The sequence below is a fragment of the Helicoverpa armigera genome, chromosome 25, assembly GCF_030705265.1.
Source record: "Helicoverpa armigera isolate CAAS_96S chromosome 25, ASM3070526v1, whole genome shotgun sequence".
Classification (NCBI taxonomy): domain Eukaryota; kingdom Metazoa; phylum Arthropoda; class Insecta; order Lepidoptera; family Noctuidae; genus Helicoverpa; species Helicoverpa armigera.
Window position 1 is genome coordinate 3,366,716 of NC_087144.1, and position 19,877 is coordinate 3,386,592.

Here is a 19,877-nt window from a genome sequence, read left to right on the forward strand (position 1 = left end):
TACTTCCACGAAATCCATTTCAAATTGCTACTGACTATTGATTTCGTATTAACGACTACGTATTGAAATAATTCATGTCATTTCTTTTATTCATTTTTAATGGGCGAAGACAAATTGTGGGCGCTTTGTAACGACCTCCATTTTCAACTTAATTGATATTACAATTGGTTTGTTTGACAAGCAATAAATAAATGTGCGTAATGAGTTTTGCTAAGAGCTGAATAATAAAATATTTGGGGCCTTACTACAAAAACTTTAAACCCTGTTTTACACTTGTCTAATAAAATTTTGGCCGCAAAATGAACCATATGTCAACGTCATAATTTGAAATTTTTTTAGACAAGGCATAAACTGACGTTTAAAAGTTTTTGTAGTAAGACGGATAGGTTTTAAAGAAAGCTAAATGGTGAAAAGCCAAAATTCAGTCTAAAACATCAGTTTTGGCAAGCGAAGCCGCGTGCTCGTTATACCATGATATTAATGAGAGCTACACACCTGGGAGTCCTGGGAGCGAGTTCAATAAACATCTGCGATATTAAATATTGATCCAGAGCCAGAATATGTGGAAATGGCTCCAATCCCATGAGGATTCTCATATTGATGTATGTAGCAACATCTGCTGCAGGTACCAGGGCATCAACGGTTAGGAAGAGCTTACATTTACGTTTTGCTGACAGCGTTGACGCTACTAATTTGATTGCTTGCATCGTCACCATAAAGACGAATTAAGGAGGTAAAGATAAATTAAAAATGCTCTGTTTACTACTTGATTTATTTAAAAACTATTTCGATATTTATTTACATTAATATACAAACATACACACAACACTTAATTTATAGTTACCTCCGTGAATATGACGGCGATGCAGAAAGAAATACGTCTTGTTTCATAAGCCTTTATCATCCTCTCCATTGGTCATTTTATCCATCAATACCAAAATCTAGAATTAGAAATAAAAACACTGTATAGTCAATCTATTTAATATTAATTGTTTTATCTAATTTATTATTTACATTAATAACTAAACTAAAGGGTAATGATAGTCGTACCGATCGAATTTCTTGTTGGGCATAGTTCTGTAGATGTGTTGAGCAATCATGGCCTTGTTGAATGGTGGACTGCGTTCCGTTTTGTGTTCTGTGGTGGTAACCCCTACGGTCGTCGTGGTCTTCGCTCTAGCTATACTCTGTAGATACGCCTCATATAAACTCATGCCTGGCAGTACTGAATTATTTTCTGCAGGTTCCAATGGCACGTTAATCGGATCGAAAGGTAGTGTTAACATGAATTTCGCAGGATCGTAAGCCTGGTTGTAAGATCTGGTGGGATTGGATGGTTTCTTCGTCGACGTCATTGAAGTGGGTAATTCTGTGGATGTAGGGCGTTGATCCTCGTCCCATATGATGGAGTCCAGCCAGCGTACGAAGGTGGCGACCTTGGGGAAGGCGTGTGTCTTGGAATAGAGAGCGCATGTGTTGAGGAAGGCAGATATGGCTACTAGCGTGTTGTTTTGGATGACCGCTCCTCCGTTGTCTCTCTGTAACAGAGTTGTCTGTTCGTTAATGATTTATGATATCGGTTTTGGGTGAGTGTGGGTACCAAAATTCAGTTTGTATGAATTGAATAAAAACTACTATGAATATTATGCCCTGCGGAGATGAGTTATGCAATTGCAATAATAGGTAATCTCTATTTTATAAGTAGTAGGTTCTATTCCTGGCCTTATATTTAAGCTTTGAGCATAAATATACGTATGTTTATGTTTAATCTCGGTACGATGCGACAGCATTTTTCCACATTTCAATACAGAAAAAGTATGTTTGCTTTATTGTGACAAAAAGTACTTTCAGCTGATAAAACGTATTCTATTACAGCGCTAAGATTATTAATGTTGCCGATATCGCACTTCCCCCGGCTCTGTCCACATAAATAACTGCATGTTATATCCCCATTTGTTTTTATTCTTTGTCACAATGACGTTTATAAATGATCTCATAAAACAATGTAACGGAACGAATCCAGATGATTTATATGTTTGCGCTTCCTTCACTGTATCGGGTTCGTTTAATTTTATTGTAGCTATTAACACCATACGTAAGGGTGCTTTTTTTGCTTTTTAACAACGTGCAACGAAAACTGCGAAGTGGCAATTAATTAGACGTTTATTTTGATTCTTTTTAGTTCTGTCAGGGAGCCGTTTCTTAATTGATTCGAGTACCGGTACCTATCTCTATTTTGATCGGGGCTATATTAAAATATAAAGATTTGAATTGAAAACCTCCTGCTTTTGGGAAGTCGGGTTTTCCGGGTTTTGAAAATATAAGCTACATAAATAAATTATAGCATGTTTTTTCAATTTTAAATTATCACAGAGATTTTAATGCATTTAGATGAGCTGAGTGTACCAGGCATTCAGCATTCGTAAAGAGGTTCAACATGAACTGAATTGATAGTGTTGAAATGCAAATTAAATGCTCTGAGCTCAGTCAATGCGTGAACCGAGTTTATTTTGAAGTGATCGCGATTTGTTTCAATTGTAAATTGTCGACTGCTTTGCAAAACACGCCATTGATTATGGAAATCTAGAAAGGACATTGATTTAACTTTGTTTACTTCCAATGTTATTACGAAATGTTACCTAAAGCTAGGCGTCCACTTATCGGTATCGTACGCAACGCAACGGACGCATCGCACGCAACGGATCGTAGTATAATTTATATAGAAACTCATAAAGTGCGTTGCGGACAGGTGGACGCACTTGTTTGAGTTTCTATATAAATAATACTACGATCCGTTGCGTGCGATACGTCCGTTGCGTACGATACCGACAAGTGGACGCTTAGCTCAAAGGTATGTTTTCGAAGCAAGCTGTCGACTGCAACTGACGATCGCACATGTAACGAATGTGTAAAATGTTTTCATGTAATGAAGTTGCAGTCGGTAGCTCGCTTCCAAAACGTACCTTTATTTATTATTTAGATGGAAATTGATATAATTTCATAGGTGTTTCATAGGTGGTCAAATTACATATTATGGCCGAAACTGTAGGAAATAGCCACCCCAGATTAACCATCTCCCTAGTGATTGATCAATGAGAAAAGGCCTAATATTTCACCCTATGCCCAAAGGGACGGCGTTCAAGTACGGGATAAAAAATAACACCCTTCCATCTGACATAGGCTCCCTTATAGAGGAATTTATCGCTCTCAACTTAGGATTGAGTAAAATAAATAGACTTTCGAATTCGTTTTATTAGGTTGGGATTAAATGGTCCTGGGCCAAGGAAATGTCGAAGGACCAGGATTTTGATCGAGAAAGGTTTCGAAGCTTTTAGGAAACGAAGGTTAAAAGCTCTTAGGTACCTTAATGTTGGTAGGCATTATAAGAATCGAAATTTTAAAATGTTTGCCATATTTTATAATGAGAGACATATGTTTTTTTTTTAAATATATCTTGGTAGACGGAACTCGTTTTACTTAGTTTTACTTTTGGCAAATTTATTCCGTAGTACTATTGTAGCCTGGACTTGCAATAAGATTTTAGTTATTACCTACTTAGGTACTTGTAAAACACACTTATGAGGTAATAATTTTCACCGCCTTGTAATCGAATCCAAAAGCTAGCTTGTGATCAACAAGACTTAATATACCTACTACTGAGACTACCAAATAACGGTTCTGAAATCTACCCCCAAATCTGAAAATAATGAAGTTTTTCCAAACTTAAAGCCAACTTAGTTACTGAAGCCATTAATCTGATTAAGCTTAACTCGAGAAAACATTATTTTTCGATTAGAATGTCACTCAAGTATCGATCCACCTGTATTTGGCTGTGACCCAATTTCGGTAATTTTCACTTATAATACCACAAGAGCTTCAAAATTATCGGGTAATGCCAGATAATTATGAAGCTCGTGTGGTATTCGGGAGATTATTTTTCCGTCCCAAATGTCGGCCACAACCTGTCAGTTTGACGTAGCAACGACCAGAGAAAATATTCAAAAAATTTTCAGTATAATACCATGTAGGTTGTACCACGTGACGTCGAATGGTGCAATTCTATTGGTCGATATTTGGGTCGGAAAAATAATCATTATAATTACTGTTTGGTACTCTATGCTTTTGTTTACTTTTCGTCAAGTTTTTTTCCGCATTCTTGACTTCAATTGTTTTTCGATATATCTCTGGTGTTTTCTGTTGCCCTGGTAAAAATGAGTTGACGGTTTTCTTTTCAGTTTAATAAGTATGTGAATAAATAATATCGAATTGAAAATATTTTTACTGAAATTATTTTCATATAAAAAAGTAGTATAAATACATACTGCAAAGCGCCCGCGCCTACGTATATTTTACATACCTTCAGACATATCGCTCTAAAAAAAATAGTATGTACCTAAATAGAAAGAGGGAAAAAATGGATCTAAAAATTAATAGGACCAAAATTCATAATTTCAATCAACTTACCCTGCAAAAATGTCTGTTAGGATCTTGAACACCTCCTACACAAACATACTGCCCTGGTAGCATCTTGGTGTCAACCTCGCATATTGAAGCGTCAATGACCGGAGCGTTCACTACTCTCATATGCTGTAAATAATAAAATAAACATATTTCAGTTTTACTAGAATTTTTCATACGTAAGAGTAAGATATTTTTCATTAAAAACATATAGTAAAATGGTTGAAACCACGGTTGAAACCCACTACGTTGAAAAATAACCACGAAGTAGTAAAAACACCGTTCTGGTTACTTATATCATTCTGCCGACTCATTCCGATTTTTTCGAAAAGAGAAAAATATATGATAAAGTATGAAAAACAAAGCTACATTGTACGTTTTCTCCGGAAATTCATAGCGTTTTTCCTCCCATTGTTCAACGCTGTATTACGTATAACCTTTTTTGTTCGAATATTTTTTTATATGACGTCATAATATAAATGGGACATATCTTCATGATCTTATGTTTTGATGAATTCTTTGACATAAGTGATAAGATGTAAGTTAGAATGATGATTGTTAATACGGGTTGTTGGACAAAACTTCTGAAACTATATATTAATTCTACTGCTATTTTTACCGTGTGTTGGCTGTCATTTGAACATCTTTGGCAGTCGTTACTAGTAGTCAGTAGTCAGAAAGTCTGACAATCAGCCTTACCAAGGGATATCTGGATTGCCCGGGTAATTAGGTTGAGGAGGTCAGATAGGCAGTCGCTCCTTGTAATTCACTGGTACTCAGCTGCATCACAGATTATCCGACAGAAGCCGACCCCAACATAAATATTATTAAGTAAAAGGCTAAACAGATGAACAGTAAATAAAGCGATAAAACTGCTCACCCCACTAGGAGTCCATGCGATGATGGAGGCTAAGAATCCGAGCGACACTTCATCATCTACGTCAGGCAGCCTTATATTTTGTACTTGAGAGCTGAACACCATAGGAGTCTCCAATTTAGCAGCCGACACTCGAAGATCAAAGTTGTTAATAAGCATTTTTACCTGGAATTACAAAAATATATGTGTTAATTGGAAAATTCGCAAAAAGGAATATGAAATAAAATAAATAAATGAAATTGCTGTTTTACATTTCATATCGAAATTGAATTGAAATATTTTTAAAACGGAAAAAGGTAGTTCCATTTTCTATAAAGCTTTTCTTTAAATAGGAAAAACTGTTCCATCAGTACATTTTATTAAGAATACGAATGGCAATTAAAATTAGTTTTTATGTTCGAAGCACAGTTGCTAGCGTACTAAGTTTGACTCAGGTAGTTAAAGTTAAATTCAACAGTTTAGTATACGTTGTAAATAGTTTTATTAATTCCTAGAAGACGTTCTACTATTAGGAATGGATTAAATATTGTACGACTGAGACGAAGTCAAAATTACGTAGGTTGATTAAATTCCCAAGTACCTATCAGACAAAGGGTTAATTGCCTAAAATATTAATACCTATCTCGTCTAGATTAATTACTGAAAGTTAGAACGTAACCCTTTAGCATGATCATAAACTACCATATCTAGATGCTACCACAATACACAGGTTCAATAAACTACCATAACAATGGTAGTTTAGGGTTTAATCACCCCGCCTCATCCTAGCGAGATTAACGTGGCTAGTACGCAGACGCGACGGCCATACGTAAATAAAATATGACAGTGCTCGAATGGAACCTGCTCGCGATGTATGTTCTCCTGGTACCTACATGTCGTGTTCAATTATGGAATAGTTGTGAAGTTTTATAAATGTTCACACATTTATAGGAATTATTTCCATATTACCTACTTCCGTCATTTCTATTACCCATTTTTTAAAACTACATTACTTCTCTTATTTCATTATAAACATCATGCCTATGGGACCATGCTTAGTGCAAAAGAGTCATGGAAAAGGTAATCCTATACAAAACAAAAAAAAACAATATATACTTCACAGTTCTCCCCCCACTTTTCATTTATCCCCTTTTTTAGGGTTCCGTAGCCAAAATGGCAAAAACGGAACCCTTATAGTTTCGTCATGTCCGTCTGTCCGTCTGTCCGTCTGTCCGTCTGTCACAGCCGATTTACTCGGGAACTATAAGTACTACAGTGATGAAATTTGATGGGAATATGTGTTGTATGAACCGCTACAAAAATATGACACTAAATAGTAAAAAAAAGAATTGGGGGTGGGGCCCCCCATACATGTAACTGAGGGATGAAATTTTTTTTTTCGATGTACATACCCGTGTGGGGTATCAATGGAAAGGTCTTTTAAAATGATATAAAGTTTTCTAAAAAACATTTTTCTTAAAGTGAACGGTTTTTGAGATATCAGCTCTCAAAGTCGTAAAAAGTATGTCCCCCCCCCTCTATTTTTATAACTACGGGGTATAAAATTCTAAAAAAAATAGAGGTGATGCATGCTAATTAACTCTTTCAACGATTTTTGGTTTGATCAAAGTATCTCTTATAGTTTTTGAGATAGGTTGATTTAACTGTAATTTACGGAACCCTTCGTGCACGAGTCCGACTCGCACTTGGCCGGTTTTTCATCTACATTCATTCACACATTGAAAGACGTTTTTAAACCTCACAAACGATAAACGAAGACTATAAAGGACTCATTACCAGTCCCTCTGGTAAAGCAGTAAACATTTTACGCTTCGAATAAAAACATCTGATAGCACCGTTCATTTGGTTACATTCTTCCATTTGACGACAACGTTATTACCTTCTGGTTTCGACAATTGTTTGATGTTGATATCAATGTAAATGCTTTTGTTTTGAGTGCTTCTTTTTGGTCGTAATTTGGTTTTTAAATAGCTGTAGCCATTTTTGTGATGTTTGTGCAAGTATTTTTGTTTCATCATCGAAATGAATGTTTTTAAGCGACTCTAGAATATGGAGATGAAAAGGCCCAGATGAGATATCATAACGCAAAATCTCCTAAGAAAGTAGCGCGCCAAAATACTGGTGTTCGGGAGACGAGGAACGTTACGAGCTTCGCCCTTGTACGCCTTCTATCGAACCCATCCATATTTTTATAAAAAAATTACCAATTTTCGGCAGATTGGTTTAGGTTTGACAAGGAACCTAAACGCCTAAACGTTAGTTCTAGTAACTGACCACGCATACCATATAGTACCTACTTGACCTACAATTACCTTATGGCATCACCAATGTTTTTCCTTCTTCCGTGCTATAAACATACATATATTTGATCGATAAAAATAGAAAAGATATATCCCACTCCTAACACACGCCGAAAATATCGCGAAAAAACCGAAAACAAGATCATATTTCACACAATTATGTTACCAAAGAAAATATAGCATTACCTATAGGTTTAACGAAGCAAAAAAGAGAACGCGAAGGATCAACAAGGAAAATCTCATAGACTCACTTAAGTGGAAAGAGATAATGAAATGACAAGGCCATAGACAATTAGTGGTGGGACATTTTAGCTGCCCGGTAACGCCAATAGAGCTCGTAATATAATTTGGTTACAACTTCTGAATAAGCTTGTTATAAGCTTTATGTTAGAGTTTAGAGCAGATAATTTTGATGTTTAGATAAGAGGGATAGATTGATAACTTGGTAATCATTACTGTGCTTGCTTAATCCTTTTAGATTTCTAACAATTACCTATGCTTCAGACAACTGTCACAATTTTATTTATACTAAACTACTTTGCAATAATCAGGAAACTATGTAATTACATATTTAATTCTGTCCTGTAACAGCTCAAAAATCAGATAAAACACAATAACAGAAAACGTCCACACATCACCGAAGCTGACGTAGAAGTGACGTAAATATACTAATATAAAACGAAACTTTACCTTATGGAGAGAGCCGCCCTTGTTGTTGTACGAACTGCCGGCTCTTACAGTGTAATTGCTGAGATTCTTATGTGTCACATAGGATGTTATGACGCCACTGAAAATGAAAGAAACATTCATATTAATAACATTAAAACAGTGGATTATAATTCTGGATATTTGGTCGGAAACTTAAAACTAAAGTCGATATCATCGTCAACTCCCGAGTCGAGTCTTTTCCCAACTATGTTGGGGTCGGCTTCCCGTCTTACTTGATGCAGTCGACTACCAGTGTTTTATAAGGAGTGACTGCCTATCTGATCTCCTAAGTCGATACCATGTTTTAAAAAAACGTTAAATAGAAAAGTGACTTTTGAAGTTCATTCAAATATTCAGAGTGTAATATTCTTCCATTTGGTTAAATAAACAAATACATGGTAATAATTTTGGCACTCGACCGGCATTGGAGAAGGACAGCCGGTTTCAAAGTATTATATTGTCAGCTTATCGTGTCTGAATATTACAAGCGTCTGCTATTTTGGTACATAAAGCTTCAATTTTGAATACTAATTGGTCAATTTCGACAAAATTCATGACATGATACCTAAATTATATTCCTTATTTCTTGAAAATATAATTATGTCAAGATCAACCGTCGACATATACCACAAAATAAATTATCTCCTACCCTTTCCTGCTAGCCTAGTACCTCAACCATATACATACTTATACAATAAACAGAGCTATTTTGTCGACCCTACATCAAAATACTTCCGTACAAAAGGACCCCGACGTATCTTCTATTTGTTGGTCCTTTCGGGATATTAGAGGGATCCACGGAGTAAGGATAGATTAGCGGAGGTGCCATAATGTAGGTAGGCCAGGCGCTTTCTTCTAGGTCATATACGTACGGTAGGCATGACCAAAACGAGCAGTTAGGAGTGAACTAATGATTCGTTCGGGATTTTTGAGATATCTGTCAACGATTTATAGTATCACAAAAATAGGAGTGTTCAAAGAACTCGAATAAAGGCGAGAACAGTGACGGTCCTTGGACCACGCTCACCCTTATTTTGGCGTGCTTTCTTAGGAGATTTTCCGTAATGCCATCTCCGCTAGTAATTTTGTCCTCCATGAAGGGATCCTACATAAACCGGGTTGGATATTAGCGGCCTTTCACATAAACCGTGATGTTTACTATCACAGTAAAATAGTATGATTTATGTATCGCGCGTCCGTCTGAAGCTTCCCTTTCGGGGCTGGATTATAAGTTATTGGTCTTTTTGCTTTCATTAGTTGATACTTGAGGGTGAAAAGGAAATTTAATAAATCCGTTAGGGTAGATGGGTTCTTGAGTGGAGAGCTTCAAAGTAGACGAAGGTATTTTTAAGACTCAAGGTGGGGACTTGCGAAAGGCTGCAAGTAAACAAGATGGGGGGGGAGGGGGCTGAAATTAAGTGTAAGTGCATTGGCTTAGTAAAGGTCATGTGGCCACATCTGTACTAATATCTACAAGTAATAAGGAGGATTTTTAGTTTTTTTGTACTGAAATTGCTCCGAGACTACTGAACCGATTGGAGAAAATAATTTACTTTTGGAAAGCTACACTATTCCCGGGTGGGTAAGCTACATATATTCTATCCGAAAACGGAAAATGTTTCCACGGTACGCGTGTAAAACCGCGTGTAATAGCTAGATGAGTATAATTACATTATTATCGGTAGAGGACAATACATACAGGTAAAATAATTAATTTTATATTATTTGCGTACCTAGGCAGAGAGGTAATACATGTGTATTACATAATATTGAATTCAAATATAAACCAATGTTATCGCCAAGCGGACCACAAAATCTGTATTGACATTGGTAAAATTTTGAATGTGTAGGTATAATATGGGTGCCTGCCTATATGGGTAGTTTTATTAACCAGAGATCGCTGAGCTAATTCGTAGAATTTGGGATATAAAATAGATTGTCATAAATTAGTGTTGCATTATACAATTTCAATCAATGGAAAATGGCTAGTATTATTTAAATAATACTAGCCATTTTCCCACGGTTTCACCCGTGAACCGTGAGAACTACAGCTCGTATTGGGATGAAATATAGCCTATGTTACTCGGGAAAAGTGTACAACACACACTTTCCAACAGTGACAGAATTTTTCAACTCGATTTAGTAGTTTTGGAGCTTTCAGGGTACAAATAAACAAACAAAAAATAATTTCCTCTATATTAGTATAGATGCTATGTCATGCATTAATCAATACATATTACATAATCCACTTCACTTTCTGTATCAGACAAAATTATCCATATATAAAATCTGACGTTCGAATCCAGACGAAATTTTCTCCGTCCTACTGACCTTTCGGCGAATAATATCGGAGTGAACCAGATGCCTAGGCTACCAATATTTAATTAACATTTCCCATCCAATCTGACGGTAGATATTTCACAAGCAAGCTAAATAAATTATAATTAATACCAGGCCCGCCGTAAGCGGGCGTGCAGCGCGTGCACCGCACGCGGGCGGCACGTCCTAGGGGGCGGCAAATCGAGCGACCTATCACGTAATATTAAAAAAATACAATATCTTTTTACCAATTATTTGATTTCAATATTTCCGAACACAGCAATAGCGCTAAGAATATAGCTTACACTGCCGGTTTCAGTTACATCTGTTGATCATTTTCAAAATTAAAAATTATTAAAAAAGATTTAAGATCAACCATTAGCGTAGCGTGGGGGGAGAGAGCAGGGGGGCAAATGCCCTGGGCGGCAGTATTAAGGGGGCGGCAAAATTAACCCATACGGCAAAATTAAACCATAATTACGTAATAAAAATATTTTTACTAAAAATAGATGAGTAGATTAGCAATAAAATTTCAGAAAAAGCCGCCCTCGCTTTGGTCGTCCCCTATCAATTTTGACGGGTTCATCCTTTGCATCCCCAAAAAAATTCGCGCTCGCTGCGCTCGCCTCCATGTCAGATATCACAATCAGTAGCGATTTTAGGGTAGGGCGCGGTTGGGCTACGGCCCAGGGCGCCGGATATAAGGGGCGCCGCAGGCGCTCCCAACCAATCCTTGATCAGAATGTTACTCCTATTTTTGTTTTAAATTTCATCAAAGATTGCAACTTACAAGAACTGTATCCAAATGAATGGATAGCATCAGGGCCATCTTAACCTATGGTGCAGCGTGCGCGAATAACCCGGGCGCCGCGCCGCGGGCTCAGGGGCGCCGAAGCGAATTTGTGTTTAATTCCGCGTTAAATTTGAGAAATTCTCGAAGAAACACTGCCTTTATGTCCCAAAACTCAAGTTCTCAAGTAACTTCTAGTTTCCATATGAACTATCTTATTTACGGTACTACTTTAAGTCCCAAAATTTTAATACATAGGCGCCATCATCAACAAAGAGTTATGTACGTTTGGGCAAAATTTTAAGTAATTTTTGTTTTGAGTTCTAAAATATAACAAAAAATTTCGCGCTCGCTTCGCTCGCGCAATCAGAAGACATGTTCCAGTATTTTTGCATTCATCAACCAGCAATAACTTATGTACGATTGGGCTACATTTTACGTAATTTTTGCTTCGACTTGTTAACTATAAAAAAAATATTCGCGCTCGCTTCGCTCGCGCAATCGGTAACTGCATGCGTCTCTGTTTTTCGTATGGGTTTGAATTGCAGTTGGAGGGCGCCGTAGAAATCTCGCCTAGGGCGCTGGTAGAGTAAAAACCGGCACTGATCGCAATTTATCTTTGTTTAATTGTTGAGGCATTCAATTCTGAAAAATCATTTTTCGCTCACGTCCGTTATAGCTTTTTGTTCACTTTGGCTTTTTATTATATGTTTACTTCATGAAAACTCTAAGGAAAAAATCGCGCTCGCTTCGCTCGCGGCTTCATGTACACTTGCACTTCATTTCTGTGCATATCCTACTTTTTGACTTTGCTTTGTTAATTTACAGTGGTTTTTATTTGTTTTGTGTCCTTAGACTAAAAAAATTTCGCGCTCGCTTCGCTCGCGCTTCCTTACATATGAAATATGTCTCATGCGTTGACTTTTTCAACGAGAAACCCACCAAAAACCATTAATAACATATTTTACTGAAATTAAACATTGCTATAGATATTTAAGTTACCCATAATCTGTTCTAAGCACTTTGATATACATTATGTTGGTACCTACCCATTAATCACAATCTTTCAATACATGGGGGCCACTTGGGTAATGATTGCACTGCATTGATGCCCTAAGCAATTGCTTAGTCTGCTAATGGGCTAATCCAGGACTTCTTAGGTTACTCTAAGACTTAGAGCATTTCAAGTAAATAAAAAGTTATGTGAAATATGTTATGTACTTATTGCAATATTTATGTATCCAAAAGGAAGTGCGTTTTTTGCAATCAGAGCGGTGCATGTACATATTTTTTTCTGTTGGAAAAGTAAGATGGATATAAATGGGCGGGGGGGTCCGGACCCCCTGGACCCCCCCCCCTTATATATTTTTTGACAAAACCCAGTATAATAAGTAGTCGTAGGGCGGCATAATCGGTTTTGCACGCGGGCGAACAAACAGCTAGCGGCGGGCCTGATTAATACTACTATATAAATTGTAGGCAAGTTATACTTTATAATTTGTTTTTTTAGAACAATAGGATAGTTTCCAACTGGTCAAATTCAATGCTTTTATGGAACTGACAAAATGGTTAGGTACTCTCTATGCAATTTGTATTAAAAAGCAAGCAGTATTGTTAACAATTTTTCATATCAGACTGATACTTACATATATTGCTTCTATTCTCAACAAAAAAATTAAAACAGTTTTGCTACTAAACGATAAATGAAACTAACATTAGGTATTTTAAGATGGTTTACCACATGAATGTGATAAATTTATTTTTGACCTAGGCAACTACCCAATCGCTCAACTTATATGATTGTTAATTATAGCAGATTATGTATGCATGAAAAGGCTTAACATTAGATTAATAATTGTGTGTAATGCTGAAATTTTAATAACTTAATTTTTTATATATATTTTCAGAACAATTTGTTACATAAAACTGTTTATAAGTGCTATAGCTATTAATCATGTCTTCAGAACTATTATTTAGAATTTGACAACGTGTCAGCATGAAATAGATTTTTATTATATTCTTAACGTTTATGTTCGCCTAGTAACTTGAAAGGGGGTGTGGAGTTTTTTAGTTAGTTATGCGTTTCTAGATGATTAATTGCTACTTTTTGGTATTGAATTATTATAGTATGGAAAACGTTTATCAAATTACTGAATTTGTTAATGTATATTTTAAGTTTGTAAGTTTTTCAATGAAACATTAATATCTCATAGTCAAAATGGTCGTACTAGATAGAGATGAATGGAAAATTCTCACTGAAAAATCATTCTTTCTCTAGCTTTTATATTAGTACCAAATATACAGAAAAATAACTTACTTATCGAAGCATTTGGACAGTGTCAGCAGCCAATACGTGTTGAGTACAACAGCACTGCAGATGTAGGTGTCATTCTTGTTCAGGGTAGCGGCGTACGGGTGTTCGTACACCTGCGTCACTGTTGCGCCTATCTTCTCCAAGCTTTCGTCCAACTCATGCTCTCCTGGTAGGACAAGATATGTTTTATTAGAAGATTGTATTTTTTAGTCCTTAAAAACAACTTTTTAATAAAATTAAGGGCTTATTACACTTGACTAAATTCAGTCGTCTAAATGATTCAGTCACTGAATTCAGTCAAATGTAATCGCATTTAGGAAGGTAGTTTTCATTAAATTATTTAGAAACCTAATTAGACAAACCTATTTAGACGACTAAATTTAGTCAAATGTAATAAGCCCTTAAAGAAGGCTTATTGGTCTATTACAAAAATTTAAGCAGGCGTTCAACAGCTGTTTAAGAAATTGTATGTTCAATTTTCGTTAATAACGTGACTAACGCCTGTTTAATTTTTTTGCAGAAAAATATCTACATATTTATTATTTTACAGAATGATAAATAATGATCAGGGTACCTAAAACTTATATAGGAAAAAGATAGCTCTCCAAATACAGTCAATAAATGGAAAGTTACCTATAACACTTCAAAACGCTCATCTATCAACTGGGCCGAAAAAAGATGCTATCATCTTCATAGAAAAGCGTATCGTTTTTGAGTGGCCATTAATCCGCCAATTGTGTCACCCATTTTGGGTTAGACATGAAATATTTCCGAATATTTGGGTTCCAACGTGACGAAAGTTCATAATGTATACTACTAATATAAAAATTACGAAACATTTTTGTTTGTTTGTACAAACATGTTGTTGATTTGAAAAAATCTTTCAATGTTGGAAAACTACACTCTTTTCGAGTAACATAAGCTATACTTTATCCCGTTACGGGCAGTAGTTCCTACAGGAAGCTGGTAAAACCCGGGAAAACGGCTAGTCAACAATAAAAAGTGTGCTCTTAATCTAATCCTTTCAAAATACTCGTATATCGTAGACAATACATACCAAAATAAACTTTATAACAACAGCACGAAGATTTATAGTTTCGAGAACTTTGTACATATCATTGTGTTGAGATCAAGTTGAGATGATAGGGCTTGGCAGGTAGCAACTAGGTTTATGAAGAGGAACATTAGAAAAATACGTCGATTATTAAAAGAACTGGACTTTCTACATACCAACGTATGTATCGAATTGATGAAGAAGAATTTTCCATTATTCTGATTTTCTCAAACGTAGACGAAAGCATACTGCGGACGTTTTACGAAGAAAATACATAACAATTTTCCATTTATTAAAAAAAATACCATTTCCATTTAACATGACGTGTCTGTCTGTTTACATTAGGCCCGCATATCGCATTTGTAATGAAATGTAAACGAAAACAAAGCAAAAAAACTTTTATTGTTCATTCCTCCCAGCTAAACTAAATGAATAGGTTTTTATATTACGCAACTTGCTCCAGACAGATTTATGTTTATTTTTCTGAAAGTTGGGCAATAATACATGGCTAAGACCACAACAATACCTATTCGTTGATTCGATGTATTTCGGGAATATAATATATGTCGAAGATATTTTCAGAGAATGTAATCAGGATTATTTTTGGAGTCCTTACAAAACAATAGGTACAGCTTTTGTTGATTGAGACCTACCGTCTATCTATTTGAGCCTAACAAAGTTCTTTATTAGGAATCAAGTAACCCAAAAACAATCTTTAGAATTTACAGAGTTTTTGAAGAAAATACATGTCACTAATCCAAAAAAAACTACGTTTCACAAAAATACAAAAATTCAAATTAAGCCTCTCCTCCATTTTGGGAAATCGGTTAAAAATATTACCATGTACTAGGCGCACATACTTCCGAGGAGCTAAACCTGACGTAAAATAATATATTTGAGGTAGCACAATCTCCGTGCCCCAGCACCACTTGTTAGTCTAAGGATTTAGTACCGGGGAGTTATGATAATCGATTAGTTTCCACTTCATCCTTTTGAAGTACTATCTGTTGGCACAGACGGAGTTTGGCTAAACAACTCTCAGATTTGATAACGGCTGAAACTATAAGGTGGAACTTGTGCAGGAGAATTTGTATTGTTCAATGGGAATTAACGTCAAATCCTAATTCCTACATAGTTTATGTAGATATCTAAATGTGGTTTTCTATAAAAGTAAGGGCCAAAGTTAAAGGTATAAAGGTCGCCGGAAGACAGGCCTATGTTCAGCAGTGGACGTCCTATGGCAGAGATGATGATGATGAAGGGCCAAAAAAGTTACGAAATTGTCATAAATATTGGTTATTGTTACGTGTCTCTCGATGGGATATAAAACCATCTTACGATTCTCTTTCCATTTCAAATGTGAACCTAGTCTAGTTGATAGAAAGGGGTAGTATGCAGGTTTTCATCATGCTATCTTTGTCTAATATCACAATTTCCATAAGTCCATATTCCATGATATTTCCGTAATTAAACACAGTTGATCAAAGTCTCTCACATAGGTAGCACAATCTACTGGTACTAGGCTACCATATTAACAGAGGAGTGGATTGGGCGCCTAAATAGATTACTCGTGTACCGGTGATTGGACAAAGTCGGTTAGGGGAAGCAGTGACTATTCTCGTAAAATCAAGGTGTATTTGTGTTTTCCTACATATCATGAAAAATTACCAACAGTATGGGCAGAGAAAATAAATCAATAATGCCTTCTTTTAGCGGCAGATTAGTACAATCTTGAATGGTACGAAATGATTTTCGAGTTTAGTCTTACAATCAGGAAGTTTACAAACATTGCTATCGCTGTAAAAACGTATCCTCAGCAATTGAGATAAAGTTGGTACCTACACACTAACATACGTACATAGTTGTAGATAACTTTTTCCTTTGACTTCAAGTAATTTTATACACGAGCAAACAAACCACGTTACAACAATTTAATTAAAACAAACTTTACCATATACCAAAACGGTGACCAGTTACCGCACTTCTTAACTTCTTGTAACACAAAGTCACAGCTGTTAGTAACACCGAAAACTGCTCGACTACTTTAATAAATAATTTTCTCTCCAAAATGGCCCAAAACCAAGCAAATAAGCGGAATCGTCCTATTTTTTTCTCTAGAAAGTTCGAAGTTATACTTCGACCACAATTTGGAACTGTGTCCGAAAGTTGCAAATTGTATTAACTGTTTTTTGTGTTGGGAAAGTCTATTTTTCTTTTGATTTAGGTGCTGTTTTGATATAGTGAACTCGTCTGGTCAATGACCTACACTGTAACTCCTCATTTATTATACAGTCCTGGTAGAATAATGTCGTTCCTCTGAAGTTATCGTATGATATTAGCGAAGTAGTGTTTTGTATTGAACTTGACTATAAAAATCAACTTCAAAACAGCACAGTTATTTGACGAAATCTATTTGTATGTATCTTGGCACTGACATTTCCCACAATTTTATTATCTCAAAGAATTAGGACAAAAGCATACAAACGATGGTTTTTTATACAAAACAAACAAAGTTCACGACATAAGTAAGATCCAAGATATTTATTAGAAGTTTATGAAACAAAAACAAAGAAACATGTTTAAAGACTCCTTTTAGCATAAACCTTTCTAAATTACAAACTTCATAAAGCCGTTTTAAGACCTTTTTAGATAAAAATGACTATTTAAAGTCAACTTATTTTTCTCATAACAAAATGTTTTCGAAACTGTTTTTGAATGAAAATAACAGGTTTTAAGATGAATCTAGACTTCATTTAGGGTACAGATATAATCTGTTTTGGACTTGTTTTATGCACTAATTTAAAAGTTATCTTAAAGTTGTAGGAATTTTGCGTTAAATTTTGTTTTGCATTTCTTAAATCGCAAGTTATTACTTAGTTCATTTGAAAGAAAATTGCATGACTAAAATCAACACACATACATTTACATAGGTCTGTTTAATATTATATCTTTTAATTTATTTTGTGTTTTATATTTTCGATCTATCGTATTTTAAGATTAAATATTTGAGTATCAGCACTTTCTTATTAAATGACTAAACCGAGCAGTACTTTTGCCGTTAGGAAAATGATTTTCCAAGCACACTTTTAGTACACAAAATAGGCTGCATTGCTTTTAATATGTAATAACCATCCAAAGAATAAACAGATAGAAAAAATGTACCTGTAGATCCCTGGTCTTCTTGTTCAGGTAATTTAGCATCCACTCTTGAAGCACACAGGACTAACAACACCACCCACATACTCATAGCTACTGCATTAACACTCAACTGTTGATCTAGAATGTTCGATTCACGACGCAGACCTACGAACGGATAGAGGGGGCAATTAAAGTTTTCTACAAAAAAAATCGCTTTATTGTCGATTTTGTTGCAGTCACGTGTTTATGAGTCTGCGGAAGTTTGTTTTGTAGGTTTTATGGTTTATGAGTGATAAGTGATGAGTTACGTATAAAGGGGGGTTCGTGTTTGAGCTCGGATGGACTGTAAAAAACATTCATGCAAAACTGTACTAGTGACTCGATACAGAGGAAAAAGTTGTTTGAGTGGCCATATCGTCCTTGTGTATTGTTACAATTTAAATTGTTCTGATGTTGCTATTTTTTTAATCGTCATCCTTTTCCCGAACTTTACTCACTAAGCCTAAAAATATGGTGCCCGTACAACGTATGCAACCCAGTGATTTCCATGGAAAAGCATTTTTATGCAGGTACAAAGAAATAGTGATTACACAAAGACTGATTACGAAGAGAAAATGAATGTTTTTCAAAAATTACGTATTCAGTTTTTTTGGAAGTATGGAAGGAGAAAGAAAATAATATACTGCGCCGACTAAAATTGGGGTAAAGGCAGGAGGATGATGATGCTTTGATTTAATTTTTATCACTTTTTATTACGTTAAAAAACGATTAAAAAAACCTTGCGTATCGTTTTTGTAAATTACCAACAAAAATAAAAGCAACAAGTCCACCACTAAACTTTGCATAAGTGTACTAGGACGTCAGAACTCGCAGGATGTTTTCATCTCGCAGCCAATGTTTGTGTCAACAGCGATAGTGGAGCGGCAGTTTGGGGGAAATTGCTCTGGGAACGAGCCATAGTATTTCCTTTACGATGCCACATAGAAATCGTCGACACAACCAACTTTTTGTTCGTGTTTCTTCACCACGTCAATTTGCTCGGCTTTGGTAAATGTTTACAGTTCGAAGGGAAGTCACTATCCGTTCATTGTCTAATGGAATTGGTGAGTTTTGGTAAGAGAAGATCCAGTTCTAATATTTTATGATTGCCTGGTAGTTTGGGGGAATAATGTAATTAGGCGGTTATTAAAAAAGAAGGATATCGAGATTCTATTGTATTAATAATGTTAATAAATTGTGAATATTTTATACGGTAAGATTAAATGGACTGTGTGAATCTCACTTTAGTAAATAGTAAGTTTTAATTTATAATACAAGCTGTCCAGTGATTTGAAATATTAAGAGACACATACCATTATTTTAAAATAAATCATATTTTCTTGGGCGTTTTTTATTTTCTACGGTTGCCTTATTTGTAATGAGTCAGTTTCATAAGAACTCTGAAATACAAAATACAACGAATAAACAGTTGATTAATTATTATATCTTGTGGGATTATGTTAAGGTATAACATGATTCAGTGTAGTGTGAATTTAGTTACGAGTCTGTTATTAATTCATATCCCTTGAGTTTTGCGCGTGGTAACTAAGTAATTACATCTCTGTTCAGTGATAAAGCTATTAAATACATACGTACATAGGTAGATATAATATATAAGGATATAAATTTCTTTAAACTTCAAAAACATTTACTTTTAAAATCCGATATTTTTTGTTATCTTTACTTAAAACTTGCAAAATCGGCTCTCAAGAGCTAATAATTTCAAAGTTAAGGCGATAAAATTACCATAAACTCTTCCAAGTTATGAACTCCTAGTAGCTTGTATCAGTATCATCTTTTAATCTGCTTAAAATCAGCGAACAGAATTTTACTCCAAATATTTTTTTGCTTAAATATATATTCAAAACTAACCTTATTTT

General features: G+C 35.3%; 2 protein-coding genes across 3 annotated transcripts in view; one reads left to right on the forward strand and one right to left on the reverse strand.

Annotated features, from left to right (window-relative positions):
- LOC110381758 (inactive dipeptidyl peptidase 10) overlaps nt 1-19,877 on the forward strand; it is a 171,296-nt gene that overhangs the window by 53,150 nt on the left and 98,269 nt on the right. The gene's annotated exons all lie outside the window — the stretch shown is intronic.
- Nucleotides 767-18,117, reverse strand: LOC110382364 (trypsin-5-like). 2 transcript variants are annotated; one of them, XM_064041441.1, is made up of 7 exons: nt 17,983-18,117; nt 13,770-13,932; nt 8,326-8,422; nt 5,339-5,500; nt 4,465-4,587; nt 1,051-1,538; nt 767-941 (listed from the first exon to the last, which is right to left on the reverse strand). In XM_064041441.1, the coding sequence occupies exons 1-7, from the start codon at nt 18,065-18,067 to the stop codon at nt 929-931; spliced, it is 1,131 nt and encodes a 376-aa protein (XP_063897511.1). In that variant the 5' UTR covers nt 18,068-18,117; the 3' UTR covers nt 767-928. The 2 variants fall into 2 exon arrangements, with proteins under 2 accessions (XP_063897511.1, XP_063897510.1); XM_064041440.1 differs by lacking the exon at nt 767-941 and having other exon boundaries at nt 980-1,538.